Source organism: Miniopterus schreibersii, assembly GCF_964146895.1.
Source record: "Miniopterus schreibersii genome assembly, chromosome: 11".
Lineage (NCBI taxonomy): Eukaryota > Metazoa > Chordata > Mammalia > Chiroptera > Miniopteridae > Miniopterus > Miniopterus schreibersii.
In genome coordinates this window covers 3,735,294-3,758,062 of record NC_138111.1, presented here as the reverse complement: position 1 = coordinate 3,758,062, position 22,769 = coordinate 3,735,294, and the positions used below count along the sequence as shown (strand labels likewise).

Genomic DNA, 22,769 nt, shown 5'->3' with positions numbered 1-22,769 from the left:
ACCGGGAAGGAGACCTGGGCTCCGACCCTCCAGGCTTTGGGCCGCGTGTCCCTCTGCAGCCTTTTGTTTGCTGAGACCCTGCAGCTCCAGCTGCCTGCACCCCCTGCAGAATTAAAGACACAGCCACCCCTGTGTCCCATCTCCTGCAGAAGCACTGCATCCCTCCTGGCACTAATCCCGGCCCCGCGGGGTCACGGAGAATGCGTGTGCATTCAGAACCACTGACCGTCTCGTTAGCGGCTGCGGAGGAGACCAGGGCGCTCTCCGGGCGGAGGAGGCTGGAACCCTGGCCTGGCAGGGCCACTGGCCCCCGAGCCGGAAAGGGACAAGACGCCAGCGCTTCTCCTAATCCCGTTCGAGGGGACTGTCCTTCTGGACGTGGAAACTGCTTAGATATCCGCAGCCTCACATGTCTCCCAGCAGAGGCCCCCCTTCTCGGATCCCGTGTCGCCGATGTCTGCGACCCGGTGTAGCTGGGTGGTCATCAACCCTGTCACCTCCCCGCACCTGAGCTCTAAACCCATCTAGAGGCAGCCCAGAGTGTGCTGGGGGAACCGGGGGAGGATGTCAGGGTCTGGGGGCTCTGTTGGGCTTCCCGACCCAGCCTCCAGGTCCAGGCCTGGGGACAAGTCAGCTGAGCTGCCGAGGTGGCCCCTCACCCAGTGAACAGCCACACGGTGAGGCTGGGGACGGGGGGACTGGCCCAGGCCTTCCCTGGGGGAGCTCTGCCGGGCGGGGGCAGGAGCGGGAAGGGACCCATCCCCACTGGGGCGGGGGCCAGAGCGGCGCGGCCAGTCCAGCGAGAGACCCTCCTCTCTGGGGAAAGCGAGGCAAGGGGGCAGAGGGAGCGGAGTGTTTGTCTTCCCAGCGCTGCCCCAGGATCAGAAGGGCCCTTCCCAATACGCAGACGGCGGTTGCTTTCTTTTGGGGGCCTATCGGGGCCTCTCAGATTTCTCTCTTCACGTCCTCGGCATGTTTTAGACACCTCCCCTCCGTGCCAGCCCCATTCCCCGGGGTGCAGGGTTCCCAGTCACCCCACAAGCATTTCCACCTGGGACACCTGCAAGGTTTGGGGGGCTCACGGGAGAGCAGAGGCTCTTGGAAAAGACTCAGAGGACTTGTCACCCTGGGGCAGAGCCCTGGCCCCTCCGAGTGGGCAGCCTGAGCCTCCTGCCTGTGGCCAACCCCGTGCAGAACCACACCCTCGCCACCCCGTAGACCAGGCAGTGTCCTGGGTACTGAACCCCCCCCCCGGGGATGCTGTGCCCCCTGCTGCTGGCCGCTGGCCACCTCAGCGAACCCCCCGCCGTCTGTCCCTGAGCTCCTGCCACTCAGGCTCCTGCCCTCTCCGCTCACCTTGGAGCCGCAAGCCCCGGAGACGGCGGCTCTGTCACCGAGGTGCATGGAGGCCGCCCCCGCAGTCATCACCGCCGGCATCCAGATGTCGTCCTTCCCCCGGAGCCACCCCCTCTCGTCCCCAGGGACTCAGATGTCATGTCCCAGCCGCGACCTCTGCAGGCTCGGTTATGTTCCCGTGTCCTCACGGGGGCTGCCAACACCTCCTCCTCCCGGATCAGCAGCGAAATTAATAACTGTGTTGCTTCCCCGGCTTCTCTGTCTGCTGGGCAGGGGACCCCCGGGCCCCACGTCGCGCGCCCTGAATCTCTTGATCCCAGGCTCCCGTGACGTGCGGTGGACGGAGGTGTGGGGAGAAGCTTAGGCAGGGCCCCGCGCTTGGAAATGGGTGGGTCCGACCCCTGCACGCGCTCCGACCGAGCTGCCGCGAATGGACGAGTCCATCCCGCCGCCTCCTACGGTCACCGGGTCGGCCCTGGTCACGCGGCTCCGCGGCTGGAGCTCTTGTCCCTTTTTTGTCTGTTAGTTAGTTAGCTCTCACCTGAGGGTATTTTCTTCTATTGATTTTTTTTAGAAAGAGTGTAAGGGAGGGGGGGGAGGGAGGGGAAGAGAGAGAAACGCGGCGTGAGGGAGGCGCGTCGATGGGCTGCCTCGCGCCCGCGCCCGGACCGGGCGGGATCGACCCCTCGGTGCGCAGGCCGACCCTCCGACCGCCGAGCCACACCGGCCAGGGCTCGCTTTCCCGTGGCTACGAAACCAGTAAAAAACTGTCCTGGGCTCTTGGAAAAGTAGCCTCTCAGCTGCTTACACACCCCTGGAAGTGAGGAGGCTGGTGCGTCTGCGTGACCGCAACGTGTGCAGATGGGCTTTTACTCCCCAGAATCCGGCGAAGGGGCCTCTCACTCTCCTTCTCCGCTGAACTCCCTGGTGGCTCACAGCGGCCACCAGCTCCACGTGACGGCCTGGCTCCTTCCCTGGGACACCTTCCTGCCCAAGGGCCTTGCTGCGGGCGAGGTTTCCTCACTTGGGACCTGGAGCGTCCCGAGGGGGCGGCCAGCTGCCTGTGCCCATTGGGCTGCCCGGTCCCCAGTTTTCACTTAATGTGACAACCAGCCCCCCTCATCCACCTCAACTCACCCCGAAAAGTCTGCACAGCTGTATTTTTCACCTTTGTCCCAAGAATTTCAGCTGTAAGTTATGGCCGTGTGTGTGTGTGTGTGTGTGTGTGTGACTGTGTGTGTGGCTCTGTGTGTGTGGCTGTGTGTGTGGCTCCGTGTGTGTGTGTGTGTGGCTGTGTGTGTGGCTCCATGTGTGTGGCTCCGTGCGTGTGGCTCCGTGTGTGTGGCTCCGTGTGTGTGGCTCTCTGTGTGTGACTGTGTGCGTGGCTGTATGTGTGTGGCTCCGTGCGTGTGGCTCCGTGTGTGTGGCTCCGTGTGTGTGGCTCTGTGTGTGTGGCTCCGTGCGTGTGGCTCCGTGTGTGTGGCCCTGTGTGTGTAGCCCTGTGTGTGTGGCCCTGTGTGTGTGGCCCTGTGTGTGTGGCTCCGTGTGTGTGGCCCTGTGTGTGTGGCCCTGTGTGTGTGGCTCCGTGTGTGTGGCCCTGTGTGTGTGGCTCCGTGCGTGTGGCTCCGTGTGTGTGGCTCCGTGTGTGTGGCTCTCTGTGTGTGACTGTGTGTGTGGCTGTATGTGTGTGGCTCTGTGTGTGTGGCTCCATGTGTGTGGCCCTGTGTGTGTGGCTCTGTGTGTGTGGCTCTGTGTGTGTGGCTCCGTGTGTGTGGCTCTGTGTGTGTGGCTCCGTGTGTGTGGCTCTGTGTGTGTGGCCCTGTGTGTGTGGCTCCGTGTGTGTGGCCCTGTGTGTGTGGCCCTGTGTGTGTGGCCCTGTGTGTGTGTGGCTCTGTGTGTGTGGCTCCATGTGTGTGGCCCTGTGTGTGTGGCTCCATGTGTGTGGCTCTGTGTGTGTGGCTGTGTGTGGCTGTTGGCAGTAGAAATAACCTGACTCCGGATAGTGGGCTCTAATTGGTGGCACAGAAGGGCAGCCTCCTACCTGGCTCTGCTGGTCGCTTTGTTCTTGAACGTTGCTTGGGTCTTCTCTGACCCCCAGGGAAAGTATCCAAACAGCCAGAGGTGCGTCTTGCCCACGTTGGTTTAGGTCTTGCCCTGAGTGTGAGATGTTTGTCCTGATCCGTCTGCTCTGCACTCAGATCGAGTGGGGCTGCCCGGTTGGGGACCAGCCGTGAGGACGTGTCCCCAGCAGTGGGGGCGGAGTCAGACTCTAGTTTATGACATTTCCTGTCTCTCCAGGAGCAGAAAGGGGACTGTGGGTTCCGACACTCGCCACCCGGCCTGGTGGCCAAGTTACCGTGAGCTACTAGCTCACCTCAGCCCTGTAGCCAACCCCACCTGTCAGCATCCTCCCAACAGGCCCAAATCCCAAATCCCTGGGTGCACACGCCAGACATTCTGACCTGCAGGTGAGAAGGCAGCCGCTTTCCCCTGGTGTGCAGGAGAGGTACCGAGGAAGGCAGACTATTACTGTTTCCCGTGCCCCTCCCTAAATACTTCTGTTTGGAGAAGGTCCCTTACGGCCCAGCAGAGCCGGGGGACAGGCGGGAGATTTGAGGGAGAGTCGACTCTAATTTGCACCCTTTCTGGTCATGAGACCCCACCGTGGCCGGCGCAGCCCTCACGGCACAAACCAGCCGGGCAGCCCCAAGCTGGGATGGTTACCAGCGTCTTCGAGAGCCTTCTGCGCCTCCGCATCCCGGGAGGCATGGATCAGAGTGCAGCCAAAGCGCCTCCTTTTTAGGGGGAATTAATATTCCCATCACTAAATCCACACTAAAGATTTGACAATAGGCCAGCTTTGTGCTTTTGTTAAAAACTTGCAAAGGTTTGCTGAGTTGAAAGACAAAGTAAACCTCCCCGTCTGAGGAGGTAAGCGGAGCACAGCCCGGTGAGCCAGCAGCGCCCCCGCCTCGCCACGGAGGCCCGGGGGACGGCGTCTCCAGCAGCCTGCGCGGCGCGTCTGTAGCGGCGGAAGGCCGCGCCCGGCGCTCTGAATTATTTACCAGCTGATTAATAGACTCGCAGGGGTATAATTAGGAGCGGGAGAGGCGGTGGGCACAGTAACCGGCGCAGCGCTTGGGGGAACGGGAGACTTTATTTTTTTAAAGAAACTTTCTAGGGTGCTGGGCGTTTGAAGATAAGTTGGGAAGAGCTCAGTGCCTCTTCTCTTTTGAAGTGGAAATAGGACAGTTTGAATCCGTCGAGTTTAATTTTTCACAAGCTTTAGGGGCCCCCGCGGTGCTACTCCCTTTTTATTACTGCAAAAAACTCCACATTTTTCTTTCATTTTTCTACACGCACACGTGCACGCCCACACGCACACATGCATGCACGCACACATGCACGCACGCACACACATGCGCACACACGCACACATGCACACACACGCACACACATGCACCCACGCACACATGCACCCATGCACACACACGCGCACACGCACGCAGTCCAAGCAGTCGGTAATAAGCACGTTCGTTTGCTCTCTCGCTCAGCGTGTGTTTTATCTGTTCCCTCCCCGAGACGCGTCCCCCGTCCCTCGGGTGCCCCACCGGAGCCCCGCTGCAGGGTGGCCGGCGGGTGGCCGCGGCCGTGGCGCTGATGCATTTTCATGGACCCTCACCCGGCCCGACAGTGCTTTTGAAGTGGCTCCTTGTTTCAAGTCAAACTTCTGGCTCCTCCGCTGGGACCGCTACAAAGGTTTCCTCCTGGAAAGCGGGTGGAGTCTTCCAGCGGCGGGGCCGTGGCCGAGGGGCCCGTTCACGAGGACAGAGAGGGAAGGGGGTCAGCGCCCCGTGTGTCAGCAGCTTCGTGCCCCCAGAGGGCCCAGCTCCTTGTGTTTTTAAAACTAGACTTTCATCTCTACTGTTTCTGTATCGTCAAAATGATGCTTCACCTGCGTCATTAAAAGGTCTGTTGCCATAGAGGCCACAAAGCTTTTGTTCAATGGCCAGACCAGTGGGGAAACTGAGGCAGCGAGGGGCCCTCAGTGCACTCATGCTCCGGTTCAGTGAAATCCTTTCTCCCCAGCTGGGCGGGGGCTGTGTCACCGGGTGTGCCTGCTGCACCGGGTGTGCCCAGGGCCCTCGCCCTGTGCCGGGCTCCCAGGTCACAAGACGAGGTGAGGCAGAGCCCGCGCCTCCGCAGGCCTAGGGTGAGCCCGAGCGCGTGGCGTCCTCCCGCTGACCAGAGCCTCTGGAATCCTTCCCCCCACGGCAGCCCCTGTGGCCTCCCGCCCACTCAGCTGTGAAATCGGCTGCGACAGGCTGGACCCCGGGGCCCGAGCCGCCTCCTCCAGCCGTGAGGCCTCCGGTGCAGCCGCCCAGGGCTCCTCTCACACCCACGGCAGGTGCGGCTTGAAGCCCCTTCCCTCGGGGACTGTCCCTGACACCGGCTCTTTCTCGTGGGCTGTGAGTGGGGCCTGGTGACCTTCTGCAGCCCCTGTGTTTCGGACGGTGGCTGTGTCCCTGAAACGGATCAGGGATGTGAGAGTGGCTGGGGTTTGTCAGCTAGCAGGCGGCGCTGAGGCTTCCCCACAGGGAATGTGGCACAGCTGTGACCGACGGGGGGGCGTGCGGCCCACACCCTGCAGCTCCACACCTGTCCACGTGGCTCTGAGTGAGGGGACCGTGGGGGGCGAAGGTGGGAATGTGGTGGGGAGGTGGACTGGCAGGTGGAGGGACACGCAAGGTGGGGAGGGGAGGGACCCATATAGAGCATAAAGGGAGGTGCCTGTCCCATCCAGTCCCTTCCACCCTCCCCGCGGCCATCCTGTGGGACCCGGGGAGGCGGAAGGCGAGCAGGAGACTCCTTTGCCCTCTGAGCCTCCCTCCTCCATGCGCACATCTGATTTACCCTCCAGAACCCGGTCGCACTGCCCCACCTGGGGTCACGGTCGGGTTCCTGGGAGGTGAGATGGACCTCGCCTGGCCCAGGGCCAGGGCAGGCGCTCAGCAGCGTGTGAGTGAAGGAAGGTCCCAGGCAGGAGCCCCACGGCAGCTGGGCGGGAGCTTTCCTGACGCCTGCATTCTGGGTAGGACACCCCCTCAGCTTGGAGGGACAGTGGGACAGCAGGTGGTAGAAGGCAGCAGGCAGCCTGGCGGGTGTCTGCAGGTGGCCAGCTGCCGTCGCTCCTTGACAGTCAAGGGAGCAGCAGCTACAGGTTTGGGCTCTGAGTTGCTCCCTTGATGCCAGTTCTGCCTCTGCCGCCTCCCAGCTGTGCGCCCGTGGGCGAGCCAGGTCCTCACCTGTAAGGGGAGCCCTTCGTGGCCTTGGAGTCATGGGTGTGTTCTGTGTGGAAGGTGACATTGTGTCTATAAAAGTCCAGCACAGGGCGGGACACAGCAGGGCCACGGATTGGCTGCCTGCTGTTCCTGTTGCTATTACTGTTGCTGTTACTGTTACTGTTGCTGTTACTGTTGCTGTCACTGTTGCTGTTACTGTTGCTGTTACTGTTACTGTTGCTGTTACTGTTGCTGTCACTGTTGCTGTTACTGTTGCTGTTACTGTTGCTGTTACTGTTGCTGTTGCTGTTACTGTTGCTGTTGCTGTTACTGTTACTAGCAATTATACGAGTGACAGGTAGTAGCAGTGAGACCCAGTAGCTACACACGCATGTTTCTATGTGGAATTTTAAAATATTTTATTATTTTCCTGTGACTGCTGCTGACATTGGGTGTCTGGTCCCTGTGGTCACCAGGAACTGGCAAAGGCCCGGTTTTTCACACCTCTGGTGCCCCAATTCTCTATCACAGAAACTCTACAGTTTACGGGCATAAAATGACAACTATCTGATTATGCTCCTGATTTCACAGGTCAGGATCCAGGCAGGACGCGCAGAGAGGGCTCAAGTGCGCCCCGCCCCAACGTGGGCCTCGGTTGGCGCGGCTAGACGAGTGGGAGGCCTGGGCTGCTCCTCCAGCGCCCTGTCTGGTCCTCAGCTCTGGTGTCGGCTTGGCTCCTGGTTCTTCCCCTGTTGCATCTGCTGAGGCCGCTGTGTCCTAGATGGAGCCTCCATTCCCAAGCCTGGTGACAGGAGTGATGCTTGGCAGCGCTGGGGCTGGCCGGACGTCTCTCACCCAGACAGTCCCTTCCAGTGGCCAGCATGGGCAGAACCAGCCTTCCCACCTGGTTCTGGGGAAACCAGCACCCTGGGGAGTCCAGGGCGGCGGTGGTGGTTGGGTGGAGGGTGGATCAGCTGCGAGGCTCCTGCCCGATCCTGGATCTTGTCCGTCAGGCTAGTCAGTAGGACCAGCCCAGATCAGCAGGACCAGGGCATCCCCGATCTTCCTTGCTGGGGAAGGTGGGAATGAGTGGCTCAGTTTTGCTCAGATTGGCTGCATCTTGTGGCTGCACTGAGGCAGACAGACAGCCTTGCGGACCCGAGGAGCTGGGGACCGCATGACTTCATGCTGCCACATAGGGGCTCGCCGGTAGCTCAGAGACCTGCGTCCAGTTCTCTTTTAAAGAGGAAGGAACCCCAGGTGGGAGTTGAAGTGACTTGTCCAAGGGCCTGCTGTGAGTGGCCTGCAGAGTGGGGGGCATGGTTCACACTGCCCCTTTCCCTGAAAGGCCAGGGGGGCGCAGAGATCAGGCAGATGGCCCTGAGCTAGGTCATCTGCCCTAAATCTGGGCCCCACTGCCTACTAGCTGTGTGGCCTTGGGCAAGTTGCTTCCTCTCTCTGTGCCTCAGTGTCCTAATCTGTAAAATGGGGTTGTTGTGAGGATCACATGAATTAGTACTTGTATGAGAACAAATATATGCTTAGAACAGAGCCGAGCTCACAGTGAGCCCGGCGGCACGTGCTTGTTAAGTGAATACACCGTCGTGTCTTTTCCATCCCAGAAAACTGGGCTCGTGGCTGCTCCCCGCTTCCCAGCAGTTGCTGGTTTTCTCCTCAGAGATCGGGTGGGTGGTAGGTAGTGTTTGTTCTCACTGCCCTTGAGATGTGGGGGCAATAACTCGTTCTGAGTCCCAGATACGTCACAACGAAGGAGAATCGTGTCCTTAAACCCGACACCTGCAGTGGACAGTGACTGGACACCTGCCCTCTGGCGGCGCCCTGTCCTGGACAGGCTGGCGGCCTCCTCTCATGTTCCCGTTTTCACTTTCACATCCCACTGAAAGACGGAAAAATGTGTTTTCAGATCAGACGAACTAATTATCAAATCATTACACACGGTGAGGGTGAGCATTTTTACTAAAAGTCTGGTTAATTTGCTAAGTGAAGTACTGTTTGTTTATAGGAGAATGTCTGTGTTTAAATGGTCCCGTCTGAAGCCTCGCTCGAGACAGACTGGCGCCCGCTGTTGGAGGGCTCTGCCTGGCGACTGCAGCGCCCCATCACCTGCGGGCACCTCCATCCTGCCTGCGCCCTGTGCCCGAGCGGACGTGACAGAGGGGGAGCGACAGAAAGTGACAGGAAGGGGCAGCGGCTCTCAAGGGATGGGCAGTGTGAATAGGCTCCTAATTGGTAGGAGCCTGGGGATAATGTACTTTTCTAGACTTGAAAAAAATCTAATATTCAGAAAGTTATTTCCCGGCACCACTGTCTGCCAAGCAGGTTGAAATGTTATTGTTAAGCAATAGAGATGTTAGAACATAGACTCTTAAAACCTACGGGGCCTCAGCAGGCGTCTGCTCCATCGTGTGCCTGGGAGCCCAGGCCTGCAGACAGAGCTTGTCTGGAGCAGGCGACTGGAGTTTAACAAGGGGACAGGCTAGGTCCAAGGGTTTGCTCCCCCCCCCCAAGAACTGCAGGGCGCAGCCACTTGGAACAGCCGCTTTCTCCTCAGTGACTTGGAGGGTTTAGAAACGCTGGTTATGGGTTTGTGCTCCTGTGGGGCGCAGTACCCACGACCCACCAGCAGGCGGCAGTAAATAACAACCCGCGTCACCGAGGCCGCAGCTCCCGCCCTCCAGGCGCTGGTGGCGTGGCAGGTCCTCGGGAGGCCCTGGGGTTTCGTGGTTTCCGGTTCTGGCTGGGGGAGGGCTGGCAGGGCGGGAACCAGCACTGGGGGGGGGGGAGGGAGTCTCCCAGAAACAGCTTTTCTTGAATTACAGTGGTAGTAAGTTGGCGACCCAAAAGGTCCAACGCGTGTCCTGGGCCAAGCCCCCAACATTCTGGGGAAGAGAGTGAGGGGGGAGCCCCATTTCTTCCAAGCGTCAGCATGCACGAGGTGGAAACAGGACGAGCAACCCTCTCCCTCCTTCACAGTCCTGGGCCCCTCCAGGCGGGGCGGGGGGGGGGGGGGGGGGGGGATAAGAAAGTTCTGTCTTCCACCATGTCCCCCTTACCTTCATTCCTGAGACCCTGAAAAAGGAGAGCAGTTACAGGGACAGCCTCAGGGTGTGTGCATGTGCGTGTGCATGTGTGGATAGAGTGTGCAGGGGTGTGCAGGGGTGTGTGGTGAGGCGCCCAGCTTTATTGTGACTTGCCCTGGGGGGTGGGAGGGTTGAGCCACTTACTCTGGGTCTGTCAGTCAACCTGGGGTCTGTTCTGCCTTCCGGCACTGGCTGAGGGAGCTGTTCCCTTTTCTCCACTTTTGTCCTAGCCTTTTGGGGCCGGTTCCAGCAGCCTGTTCCCCTTGGGCCCCAGCTGAGCCCCAGCTCGGGGGCCCTGGCTGGTGGGCGGAGTGCAGGAGCGCAGACGGACAGCAGGTGGCAGCGTGGAGCAGCCGGAAGGCGCCAGGCCGGCCTGCAGGAGGACCCCTCCCCTCCGGGCCCTGGGCTCCCAGCCACCGGGAGGCCCCGAGCTGGGCCCTCCTAACTCCACGTCAGCTTTCAGAGGGGACTAGGCTGAGGATGGAGCCAGACCTGTGCCCAGAAAGAACCACAGTCCCGTCCCGCCATCTCAGGGTGGCCCCGCTCACACTGGATGGGGACCGGGGCCTTTAAGCAGAGATCCTCGGGTTGAAGACGGGGGAAGGGGGGGTAGGTGTCCTGGGTGGCTCTAGGGACCTGGCAGGATCCCTGTGAGGCCTGGGCGCCTCTCACCTGTGACTCCCGTCAACCCTTATGCCAAGCATACCACGCTGGCAGAAAACAAATGGACTGAGACTTTAATTACCTCGAGGTCAATGGAAGATCTTAAGAACAAAAAAAGACCGGAAACACCGCGTGGCCTCATAAAGTCGTGGATGCGCATGTCTTGCACATTCTAGACTTGGGGCTGACAGAAGCAGCCCGTGGCTGAGATGTGAACTGTAAAGACACATGGAGCCCGAGGCCCCTGACTTACTGGAGAGACTGGGCCTCCCTGAAGTTGCACCCGGCTGAGCAGAGAGTGAAGGTGGATGGATGGGCAGGGGCATCCGGCCGCTTTAAACGTCCACAGGCTGGTCAGACCACGTGTGGCTGCGGAAACGAGCCAGCAGCCTGCAGGGAACGTGGGCGCAGAGCAGAGAGCCCCCCAGGAGCAGGAGAGTCTGTGGGCTCGGGAAGCAGGCCCCGGGCAGGGTCTCCGGGCTCCTGCCTTGAGCTGCCCCCACAGCTGGGGGGCGCCCCCCTGCAGGGTTGGCGGCCTCGAGGGAGGCAGGTCCCCCCGGAGTTCCTGGTCCCCTTCGCCTCGGCCCCGACCCCCGGGGGGACACCGGGACACCCCTATGATCCGCAGAGGCTTCTCTGCTGGGAGAGGACTGTGGAGCCCTGGAGCCTCGCAGCCCCTCGAGGCCCCATGCTCAGAGTTATCGATATTCGACCTTGACTGAGGGGCAGAGGCAACGGCCTCGAGCGAGGGGCCGGGCTGCCTTCTCAGGATTGCCCAAGAGGCAGATCTGGGCGGTTTCCGGAGCAGGCGCAGTTACGGAAGGACACAGTCCCCACCAGCGCCCGGGTGTCCCCACAGCGTGGCCTTCTGAGGAGACTTCATCTTTAGGCATTTAAATAGTTCCCTTTAAAAAACAAACCACTTTTTAAATGGAAGGCTTTAAACATTGTTTAAAAAGGACAGGGCACCCACATGGACCCGCCCCCAGTGTAACGAACCCACGAGAGTGCGTGGCCTCCCCGTGTCCAGGAACAGCAGCAAGACCCCTCCCACCAAGGTCATTTTGGAACAAGTTCCGGACGTCCACGCGTGTCCCGTGATGCCTGTGTAGCTTGCGGGCGGGCTCGGGTGCAGAGGAAGGGCCACTGAGGGGCGGGCTTCGCGGGTGTTTCCCGTCGCAGGGGGCCGATCCCGCGCTCAGGAGAACCGAGTTTCTGTTCTCTGCACACAAGCGCTTAAGGAACCGAAACGCCTCCTGGTGTTTGAAAAAGGTGCTATTCACTCATCCAAAGAACGTTTACTGAGCGCCTACCACGTGCCAGGCACAGTGCCAGGCGCTGGTCCTCTGTCCTCATGGAACCCCATCTTTCGCGAGAGGCAGATGTTACACAGAAAATTAGGGGTAATGCCAAGGGTGCCAGCGACAGTGAGGCGAGGCACAGGGCTGCCCCAGGTGGGGGCCGTCCTCGGGGGAGGCCGAGTCCAAAGGCTGGCCCCTGGCAAGGCCTGGCAGGGACGGCCTGGGTGGAGGGGCTGTGCGTTCGAGAGGAGGCGAAGATGGGGGGTCACCTGGCTGGGAGGCAGGAGTCGGAGCTTGAGAGCCGGAGCTTGTTGGCCATGGGGGAGGGGGCGGCTCTTACCCCCGGGCACTGGGGAGCCACTGCCAGTTTAAGCAGGAGAAGAGACAGGCTTAGCTGTGTGCCCTCTCATTCACATTACAGAGCCAAAGTTCTCATTAGGGCGAAGCCCCTTTTCTGCTCCTTCCTGGGGACTGGGAGAGAAGGGCTGAAAGGCACAAGAAAATCAAATTCGGGGAAATGCGTACGGCTTAGAACAGGTTCTGACTCTGGTGACGGGTGGTCACCGGGATGCCGTGGCCGAGGGAGACAGCAGAGGTTTGTCTGCACCGCTCGCCCCGAGTTTACTGGCTGCCAGCCTGGGGACGCGTGGGGAGGCTTCAGGCGTGTGCGGCGGGGTCGCCTGCCTGACCCACGGGTGCCGGAAGGCGGGGACCAGCATCTCCAGAGAGGCCGCCCCCCACACCTCCCTCCGCGCTACAGCTCCCGGAGCCAGCTCTCGTGGGGCCCGCGTTCACAGCAAACATGGTAATATTTACCAAGTATTTCTGCAAAAATGAGTGTAAAGTGCAGGCAATGCAGAGCAAATTGCTAGAATGGAGTACATTAGCAACATAGGACATTTAATGGATCTGAGAAGAGAGAGAAAGGTTTCAGGAAAATGTCAACTGTGAAATGTAAACAAGAGACTTCTCGCTGTCTCATCTCCCCGAGACTTTATTTCAGTCTCCAGTTATAACTAGAGCTGAGACCCTGAGAGATTCGAGCCCTACATCGCGGGGGGTGGGGGAGTGGGGCGGAGAGGAGAGCGGGTCGCTGTGGACCACAGGCTAGCAGAGCACCTCGCGCACCCACTGATCCCGCCTGCGGGGCGCAGGGCCCCGGCGGGCCTGGTGCAACCTCCGTCCTCTGGGGAAACGGCCACTTGTTACTGGAGGGCTGGGAACTACCCCCTGGCCACCGAGGGGCAGGGAAAGGTCAAGGTCAAGGTCAAGGTCAAGGTCACCCTTGACCCATCTTAGGCAGCCACATTGTTCCCGTCACTGGGACAACGGAGGGACCCGGGAAAGGGCACCCACGGTCTTGTCCACCGACACCCGACTCTACCAGTTCAGTTCACGGTCAAGTCAAGTCGAGAAGCCCATGGGCCGCAGATTCTCCCTCGCGTTCCTGTTGGGGGAGAGGTGCCCAGGACGGCAGGGTGACTGACCCCGTCCTTTCTCCGCAGTGCCCGACAGCATCATCATGAAGGTGCTGGCCCAGCGCCTGAACCAGTACGACTGCCTTCAGAAAGGGTGGGTGCTGCACGGCTTCCCGCGGGACCTGGACCAGGCCTACATGCTGAGCAGCGTGGGCTACTCGCCCAACAGGTGAGCCCGCCCGCCGGGGGCCGCCCGGCTCACGGGCCCGCTGACCGCGTCCAGCTCCCAGCCTTCGCGGCTTCCCCGGGCGGGTCCCGTGCCCGGATCCCCCCACCGCCTGCTCGCCCAGGGAACGGGGACTGCGGCTGAGGTTCCAGTCCCGGCGTTGTCCCCTCGCGGGGCCCGAACTCCTTCAGCTGTGAACTGTGGAAATAACCGAGGGCCACCCGGTGAAAGCACCCGAAGGCTTTCAGTCCGGGAGGGCTCTGGCCGGGGAGGCGGCCGCCGGTGGTCCCCTGGTGTGGCAGAGACGCTGAGGAGGCGGCGAGGAGCCGAGAGCGTTCTAGTTGGAAACGGGGCTCCCGGTGTCCGGATGGCGGCTGTGGGCCTGGGGAGCTGAGGGGCCCCCGGGAGCGGGGCCCCGTGTGCCTGGCCAGGGGAGCGGCTTTGGAGTTGTCCTCAGGGGCGGACAGACATGCAGAACTTCCTAAGTCCCTGCATACGTGAGCCTTTCTGTCACCTTTATTTGTAAGCATCCAGCAAAGTAAAGAATTCTTGGGGCGCATTCCTCCCTCTCGCCCGCCGTCCTCTGCTGCCCCCGTGCCGTCTGGGACGGAGCCTCGAGGCCGCGGGAATGTCAGGCTTTCCCGGCCGGGAGGGGCGCTCCCCCCCGCCCCGCACACACTTCCCCGGAATGTTCTCCCGGGGTCGCCTCGGTTACCGGCGTCCGCATACAGGGGGACCCCGACGTGCGGGCCGCGCTCCCCTCTGTCCGTAGCTTCACCCTCTCCCTTTCTGTATTGTTCCCGCACGTCTGTCCCTCACCGTAACTTGATTTTCTGTCCTACTTATTTCCCGTTGTTTCTGGTTTGTTTTCCATTCGTACGACGCTCTTATGTTTCCCTTAGTTTTTTTCCCCCCTTAACTTTGTCAGCTGCCTTTCATCCCCTTTTTTTATCTCAACTTTTCTTGTCTTTTTTTAAAAAATATATTTTATTGATTTCAGAGAGAGAGGAAGGGAGAGGGAGAGAGAAACATCAGTGATGAGAGTCATTGACCGACTGCCTCCCACACCCCCCACCAGGGTTGAGCCCACAGTCAGCGATTCCCGGTCGGGGCACATTATCCGGCCAGGTTGGGGTCCCCGAAACTCTGTCTTATTTATATCCCTGGAGTTGGGGCTGGGGGCTTCCTGCCGGGAGACTGAAAGGTCTGCCCAAGTCTAGGGCCAGGGGCCCAGCGGGAGGCTGCCCATCCTGTCCTCTCGCCCACCTGCCCGGGCATTTCCAGGGACCGCGGCGCCGTGAGGCTGTTTCCCCCTCGGGTCTCCGGTGACGTGTCAGAGGTTAGCTTGTGTGTGAGCTCACCCTCCACCGGAAGAGGCAGGGCATCGGGAAAATGGGGAACAGTCACTTAAAAGAAAGGCCAGGGCGGGTCAGTGACACGTGGGGGACAGAATCAGCATTTCTGAGCCCCGAGGGGCAAAGCCTGCTGTGTTTACTGCCCCTCTGCTCGGACCCGGGCCTGCGAGACCCGCGGGGGGCCAGGGCGCTCGCTGCAGAGCCGGCGGGAGGAGCCGCGGCTCCCACTCGGGCCAGCCTGCGAGGGGACACGTCTCTGATCACCGCGGGGAAAATCGGTTTCTAAAGGCGCAGTGAATCGTGCCAGTGTCATTGGCCTGACCCTCCGGCCCGGGCGGCGTGGATTCGGTCGTGGCCCGTCCGACCCCCTTGGGCGACACCCGTCGCCGAGGGTGTGTTTCTTTCCCTCCTTCCCGTCTCCGCCGGTTCCGTTTCCCCAGCTTTGCTTTCCGTTAAACATTTTTACAACTAATTCAGGGAGTAATTTTCATCGTCAACCTTCAAGTCCAGACAAAGGCTAAGGAAGGAGAAATATTCAACAGCGAGCCCACCTGGCCCTGGGCCGGGCCCGGGGGTGGGGAGCAGGCGGGCGGGGCTGGTTCCGCGCCGGGGGAGTCTCCCCGGAATTACAGCCCCGATGTCAGTCTGGGACCACAGCAGAAGCCTATCATTCAGATATGAAAACCATCCACAAGGGCTCTTTTTTTTTATTTTTAGGAGGGTTCGATGAAATGAGATTAAAATAAATTTACATATATATCAATTTTATTATTAGAGTATATTCACACTAGTAAATAGAATTATTGGGAAGGGCAAGCTGCTCTGTGCATTGGACACAGAAATAAACCTCCTTGGCTTATCAGAAAACAAAGTTATTGTCTCCTTGTCAGATATAAATCTCTTCCTAGAGCTAATAAAGGGTTGGTGTTCAAATGCAATGTTTTGCCTGACTCCTACCTCACAGACCCGTGGCGCATAATACTAAATTATACCCCGCCGGGCGGCATCAATCTCGGGAGTCCGACATCACACGGAGAGGGAGATGAACCAAGTAATTGATGTGTGGAAAAGAAGGAGGAAAACTTATTTGAGAACAAATAAAATGGGCTATAAAGTTTGTTAAAATGTAATAGTAACAGTTAAAAAAAATAAAACAGAAAGGGAGATAGGAAAGAAACCAAGAGCCAGGCAAGGCTGCATCCAGAAGCCTGCCCTCTGCACGGCCGTGAAACCATTCATTTCACGCTGCAAGTTTGCAGCAGGTATTTCCTTTTCAAATTAATGTTCACTGCAGAGAGGGAGTGTAGGGCGCTGATGGATGGGAGGTTGGCGGGGTACCAGCCAGACTCTTTCCTGTGCCGGCTGCAGGTTTCCCTCGGTGCTGCAGGGACGGGCCGGCAAGCCATGGCCTTGAACCTGCCCCCCCCCCCCCCCCCCCCCCCCCCCCCCCGCTGCAGGCAAGGCCTGGGTCCCAGGTCAGAGCTGCTGCTGCGTCTCAGAAATCCCTGGGAGAGGGGGGACAAGGGGGGAGCCTGGCTGAGCCAGTGGCAATGGAATTCAGCAGGATGGCGGCAGGATTTTATTAGCATTGTCTCCTGTACCATTTCTCCGTCTGTTCATTGGACTAAATTTGGGGACTATGAAGAAATCACCGAAGACGGCGATCTAGTTTGTGTCCCAGGTCATTTTGTGCAAGTTGGAAACCGCTCAGTGTGGCAGTTTTTAATTTTTTATTTATTATTATTTCTTAAACTCGACAGTTGTGTGTCCCACATCCAGAGGAGCCCCGAGGGGGTTTGGTCGTCCCTGGGAAAGCAGTGACAGGTGTCCTCGCACTGCATTTGGCTCCCAGTTGATGCCAGGTGTGTCTCTGGTTTTTGCCAAAGGCACAGCCTTTCCTCCAGGGAGCAGGGGGTAGAGCCACGGAGGGGACCCAGGCTGACAAAGTCAGGGCCAGGTGGCCCCTGCAGGTCAGCGGGCCTGGGAGCCGCTCAGATTTCCTAGGGGTGGGGGTGGGGACCTTCCAACAAGCGCTGGCGGTCCTGCAGGCTGCCCTGGCGCTGGCAGGAATACCTTCCTCCTCTCCTCCCTGAGGCGCTCTGTCCGGTTGTACCCAGTCCCTAGGTGTGTCTCCGAGGCACTTCGTCCCCGCCGAGCCCTCTGACCTTCAGCCATCCTCCTTTTCCTCATTGAAAAGCCCCTCGAAGGTTTGCTCAGTAAAAGTCACCTGGGCTGGGAGCAGCTGCGTCCCTTGCCTGGGGCCATGTGGAAGAGCCCAGGCCTGAGCCCAGCTCTTTGCTCTGTTACTTTGTATCCTTTCTGGAAGAGCCCAGGCCTGAGCCCAGCTCTTTGCTCTGTTACTTTGTATCCTTTCTGGAAGAGCCCAGGCCTGAGCCCAGCTCTTTGCTCTGTTACTTTGTATCCTTCCTGCAGCGCCAGCGCTTAGCACTTATCCCTGCTCCCCAAATGGCTTGAAAAGCTACATTCTCTCTGTTTTCTTCTCTGCCACTTGGAGCACTGACCTCTGCCCTTTACCGGGACAGCCCTCCTGCTGTGCAGAGTGACCGGGGTCTGTGTGCCCGCAATCCATAACCGGAAAGCGCCACCGGGACTCGGGCCGAGCTGGCTCCTCTGGCGGGCCCCCTGTCCACGTGTCGGGCGTGGTTCGCCTTCTGGCCGGACCTCACACAGCCAGTCCCACACTCAGGCCCCAAACTCGGGCGTTGCCGGTTCGTCTGTTATTGCGGTCATCACGCATGTGATTCTGAACTCCTGTAACATGAAAAAGAGGCTAAGATGGCAAATACAGTCATACTCTGAAGGGGTGGCCGTCAGTATTTGCCACAGCAACTCATTATGTGTTGGTTCAAATCACTTACTGCTACTTAAAATATTTTTCTCTGATAGGAATCTGTTTACTTTTCCTGCCTTCGGAAGACATTTAGACGCCCGGGGGGTTGGAATTGGGGAGGATAGTTCCCTCCTCACCCCGCAGCCGTGGCATTGGAGGTGACCCCGAAATAGATACAGACAAAACCTCCCGTTTGTCCAGACCTCGCAGAGTCCGGTGGGCGGGGAAACCGCCCTCGGGGCATTCAATGGCGGGGGGTGGGGGGGGGGGGTGGGGGGGGGGGGGTGGTCAGTTATTCTCCGAGTGCTGGTTTGGCTCCTTGGTTGCGACTGTGCTACGTTTCGACCGTGCGGCTGTGGTTCGTTCCGCCAGCAAACCCCAGGCCCGTACAGTTTACAGGCCCGGGCACTCTGCTTGGATTTACATGCTCCTTGCGGCTTAGTTCCACATGACACTGTGTTTTCGGGGCAACACAGTGAACCCCTTGGGTAATGGCTTTGCCATCGCTAACGTCTCCCAAAGCAAGAAGGATGCTACCATGTCTTAAGAGGACGGCAGAGGGACCAAAGGAAAATTAAAATGCAAACGAGAGAGGATCTCTTGCCTCCCTCCCTCTCTCTCATCACCACTCAGTCGTCCCAGGAAGCTCCCCCATTTCCGCCGCTGATCCCCGTGCGGATTAGGGGTGATAAACAGCCCATTAATGGAGGCCTGAGCTAGGAAATGGAGTTGGAATCAGCAGCGGGATGCAGCGCTGACTGAGGTTAATAACTCCATTACTCCAGCGCCGCGCCGCCCGCCCGCCGCGCGGGATCTTAGCCTTATCTCCTCCTCATTAATTGAGCTAATAGAACCCGGGTGACCCTGCCCGGCTGCCGCCGCCGGGGGTTTCCCAGGCGTGGGCCGGAATACTTATCACCGACCGCGCGCGCGCGTGGGTGCCTTCTGCTTGGGGAAGGACGCTGTTGCTCCACGGCGGGTTGGCTGCCAATGGTCAAGTCCCCGCGTCACTGTCCGCACAGGGTCCCCAGGTCACGCTGACCCTGTCCCAGAGGACGGTGCGGCCAGGGCCTGCCACGTCCATTGGCTCCTGTGGGCAGAGGCCCCCGTGGGCGCAGCGCTTCAGCTTCAGACTGGATGGCCCCGGAGGAGGTAGCTGTCGCCTCAACAGAGCGTCCCACGGGAAAATGGGAGCCTGTTGGGGATGGGACAGGGCAGACCGAGCCTGGCCTCCGGGACGGGGACCCAGCCTGGCCTCCAGGTGCTTCTCTTTCCCCCGGCACTTGGCAGCCACCTCTCCTGCTCTGCCCTTCCCGCCCCTCCCGAGTTTCCGGTGGTTCGATGCGTGCTCGTGACAACGGTGCTTTGCCGCTCACTGGGTAAGAGGTCTAGGGGCCCTACTAAACCTTTCTGAGCCTCAGTTTCCTTAACTGTCAAGTGGGTCATAACCCCACCCTCTCCCCTCACCCTCTGCTGGGCTCACATGGGCGTTTGCTGGGAAAATGTGCCTGGACAGGATGGGTGCGGGGGAGAATGTTCTGTACGACCGAGATAATGTTGTTAGTGGTTAAAACTCAAAACCCGAGCTTCCCGCAGAAGGTCGCTCGCCCCTCGGCGCCTCAGTTTCCCCAACTGGACAACAGGGGCAGTCCATGCAGAACGTCAGGTGTGAGGACGGGATGAGAGGATGCAGGGGAGCCCTTAGCAGAGCCTGGCGCCGGCGGGCTCCCCGCGTGGGAACCTTGAGCATCCCTAACGTGCAGGAGCTCAGAGCCTGCCGTGCGGACCAGAGCTTCCGAGAAGCAGGGTCGGGCCTATTCTTGCCAAAATACCCGCTGCACAGTCTTGAGGCCCAAGCTGGCCCCTCGGCTGCTCCGGGCAGGTTGCTTCCCTCCGGTCGAAGGAAGGTAGCTCCTGTTCACCGGGTGGCTCGTGGGGCAGAAGAATGATTCTGCAAACAGAGAGAATCGCACAGTCGCCACAGATGCCACGAGCCAGACAGACAGGAAAAGCTTGATGTTGGAATCTCAGGTTGGACAGGACCCATGACCCCAGTCCTGGAAAGATGTGAAATCTTGTCACCTGTCCCTGCTGTTTTATAAGATTTCAAGATTGTGGTGATGGTGGAACACATCACAGTGACATCAGAGAAGCAAAAGGAGGACCGTCACCCACAGCTTCAGAGGAGAGGTGGCTGGCACTTGGGGCCAGGCGGGGAGCCCCACCCAGGGGAGGGCTGCGGCCAAGCTGTGGAGGGCAGGGGGAGGGGCTAGCCAGGCTGTCTGTGGATCGGCTCATTTAAATACTTTTAGGGGCCCAGGGCATAGGGGCCGTCCCCAGACAAATGTGGGAGCCCGTGGCAGAAGTGGTCGGAGTAGGGACTTAGCAAGGTGCCCGAGAAGGGAATGGAGAGTTACTAGCCCTGAGTTCAAAACTGGCTCAGTGTCCAGCATGCTGCCTGGTCTGCGACAGCGCCCCCCACAGGCCTGGCTGTGGGAGCCGGTGCTCTGCTTGGATGCGGCAAGAAATACTAGCTGGTGATGGGAAGTCGGCAGCCTCCTGGGTGGGTCACAGCCCAGGGGCAAGAAGGGTGGAGCACCCCAGTGCCTGAGCCCCAGGCCGTGGCCAGGAGTGGTGGTGACGGGCCCTCAGCCCACTCGCCTGGAGCTGTGGCATTTTAATCTTTCCGTAAATAAGAGCTGGAGTGGAAAAGGGACTGCCCTCCCCCCTTTTTATCTTGCCTGGGGACTGGTGACATTTTGCCACCCATCTGCAATGTTTGTGCAGGAAAAAGTCGGAGAGCCTGATTCTGAGCAGCTGTGGGAGGTCGGGGCTGCTTCTCCTGGGTTAGCACTTAGCGGTGACAGTGTTACTATAGTTGCGACAGTGTTACTAGGTTTGTCATCTGCCCTTGAGAGCCTAAGAGCAATTCCTTCGGAAGCCACAACACGGAAAGTGTGCGCGACCCCTGCTCTCCCTGCCTGCAGCCTCGAGGGTCTTTGGGGTATAAAGCACAGTGAATTCCCAGAGAGCCGGGGAGCCCAGGCCCTGCCAGGCTGAGCTCTGCTGACCCCGCGGCAGCCGGGACTCGGGGGCGGGCACACTGTGGCGCCTGATAACCGCATGCTCGGAAATTCCCGCTCGCCCCCTTCGGGGTTCCCTCGTCTTCACTGGTGATCATCTCAACTCCTTTCCCCTGTGGACTAAGCTCTTACCAGGGGTCCCGTGGGTCTATCCAGCGGGTCACCAGTGGCGGCGACTGAGCCGGTGGACGGCGGACGAGGTAAACACACCTTCCCGCCGCGACCACAGCCATCTCCCGCCTCGGGTGGAAACTGACAGGTGACTTTTAACAGCGCGCAGCCCCGGGCAGCTGGCATTTGAGTCCCGCTCTGCTGGAGACTCCCCCAGGCGTGGGGGTGTGACGCTCGCTTTAGCTTAAATTCATTTCCCCGAGAAAGGCGAGGGGACGGAGCTGCCAGGTGCCTGGGAGAAATCCTATTTGCTTTCTCACCCGCAGGAGCCGCGGGGACACATCCGCGCCCTTCAATTTCCCATCTTCCTCGAGGCATAAATCAAGCGCTGAACCGCCGGCCCCGCGCTGCGCTTCAAAGCTCGGCCTCTGCCAGGTCCGGTGGCAGGCGTCTGAGCGCCGGAGGCGCTCCTTCCTAAATATCACGGGAAGTTTTAATAAGAAAAAGCTTTTTTAAAAAAGTCTTCCCCATGTAGAAGTTCAGCTTTGCTTTTTCTGAGATTGTCACACTCTAGGCAGTGCCTCCTCGCTGGCTTTGAGGTTTCTGCAGATTCCAGACACCCCCACCCCAAAGGCAGGTCATACCCCTCAAAGCAGCGATGGGGCAGAGCCTCCGTCCGGGCCCCAGCATCACCTCTCCTTTCTCTCCTGGGCCTGAGCCTCATGAAGCGTGGGTTCTAGATCCTAGGATCCAGGGAAGGCCTGCCAAGCCTGGAACCCCCTCCTCCAGGAAGCCTTCCCTGATGCTCCTCCTTGCTCTGCACCCTCACAGGACCTCACACATGGTGCTTGTGGTAGGAAGTGGCTGGATAGCGCAATGGTGGAGTGGAGAGGCTGTGGGATCCTGGCTTTGCCCCTTCCAGGTCGGGTGGCGTTTGGGGTGGGGGTGTCTGGAATCTGCACCTCAGCATCTCTCACCTCAGGATCTTCCTGTGCAGCTGCTGCTTCCGTCCTGGGGGCACAAAAGAAACAAAAGCACAACACTTGCCGTTGCTCACACTCTGCTTGGGGTGGTCCCCTGGAGAACAGGAAACAGGGTAAAGGGGAGCAGGAAAGGGGACATCGGGAAGGGGGTGCTGGGTGTGTGTTGTAAGGTGGTCAGGGAAGGGCTTTCTGATGAGAGGACGTTTGGCACATCGTGGGGATACCTGGGGAAGAGCGGTGCAGGAACAGCATGTGCAAAGGCCCTGAGGTGGGGGTGGGCTTTCCACATTTAAGGGGCAGCACAGTGGCTGTTGCAATGGAACAGGGAGAGGCGGAGGTGATGCCCGAGGCAGAGGGTGCCCAGGCCATGGAAGGCTCGGACTGTTCCTCTGAGTCAGGCGGAGTCACGGGGAAGTTTGAGCAGATGAGTGGTGGGATCTAACTTACGATTTAAAAGGATCACTCAGGCGACTGGGTGGGGAACGGACCACAGGCAGGAGGACAAGGGCGGACTCAGGGTGGCCAGAAAGGGGGCTGTTGGCAGAAATCCAGGTGGGGGATTCTGGTGCCCTGGCCCACGGTAACAGCTGTGCAGGCGGCTGAGAGGCTGCATTTCTAAGGGCAGACAGGGCGTCTGAGAAAGGCGGGCGTCAGGGAGAACTCCTGTTTTTGCTGGAGCTCCTGAAGAATAGAGTGGCCGTCTGCCCATCAGGGAGCGGGTGGGAGGACCAGGCCTGGGGGACGGGGCTACTAGCTGGCCTTGGGCAGAAGATTGAGAGGCCTGTTCGCTGCCGTAGCAAAGCACCACAGGCTGGGCGGTTTAAACAGCTGACATTTATCTTCTCACGGTCTGGAGGCTGGAAGTTCAAGATGAAGGTATCGGCAGTTTTGGTTTCTCCTGAGGCCTCTTCTCTCCGCGTGGCTCATAGATGGCCTCCGTCTGGCCGCCTCTTCTCAAGGTCTTTCCCCTGAGCACATGCACCCCGGTGTCTCTGAGCACATGCACCCCGGTGTCTCTGAGCACATGCACCCCGGTGTC

The 22,769-nt window shown here is 59.7% G+C and overlaps 1 protein-coding gene across 6 annotated transcripts in view; it reads left to right on the top strand.

Moving 5' to 3' along the window:
* AK8 (adenylate kinase 8) overlaps window positions 1–22,769 on the top strand; it is an 80,034-nt gene that overhangs the window by 37,321 nt on the left and 19,944 nt on the right. For all 6 annotated transcript variants that reach the window (XM_081151234.1, XM_081151231.1, XM_081151233.1 and 3 more), the window contains one exon: window positions 13,209–13,350. In XM_081151234.1, coding sequence (XP_081007360.1) covers window positions 13,209–13,350 — 142 coding nt within the window. The remainder of the gene's footprint in view (window positions 1–13,208; window positions 13,351–22,769) is intronic.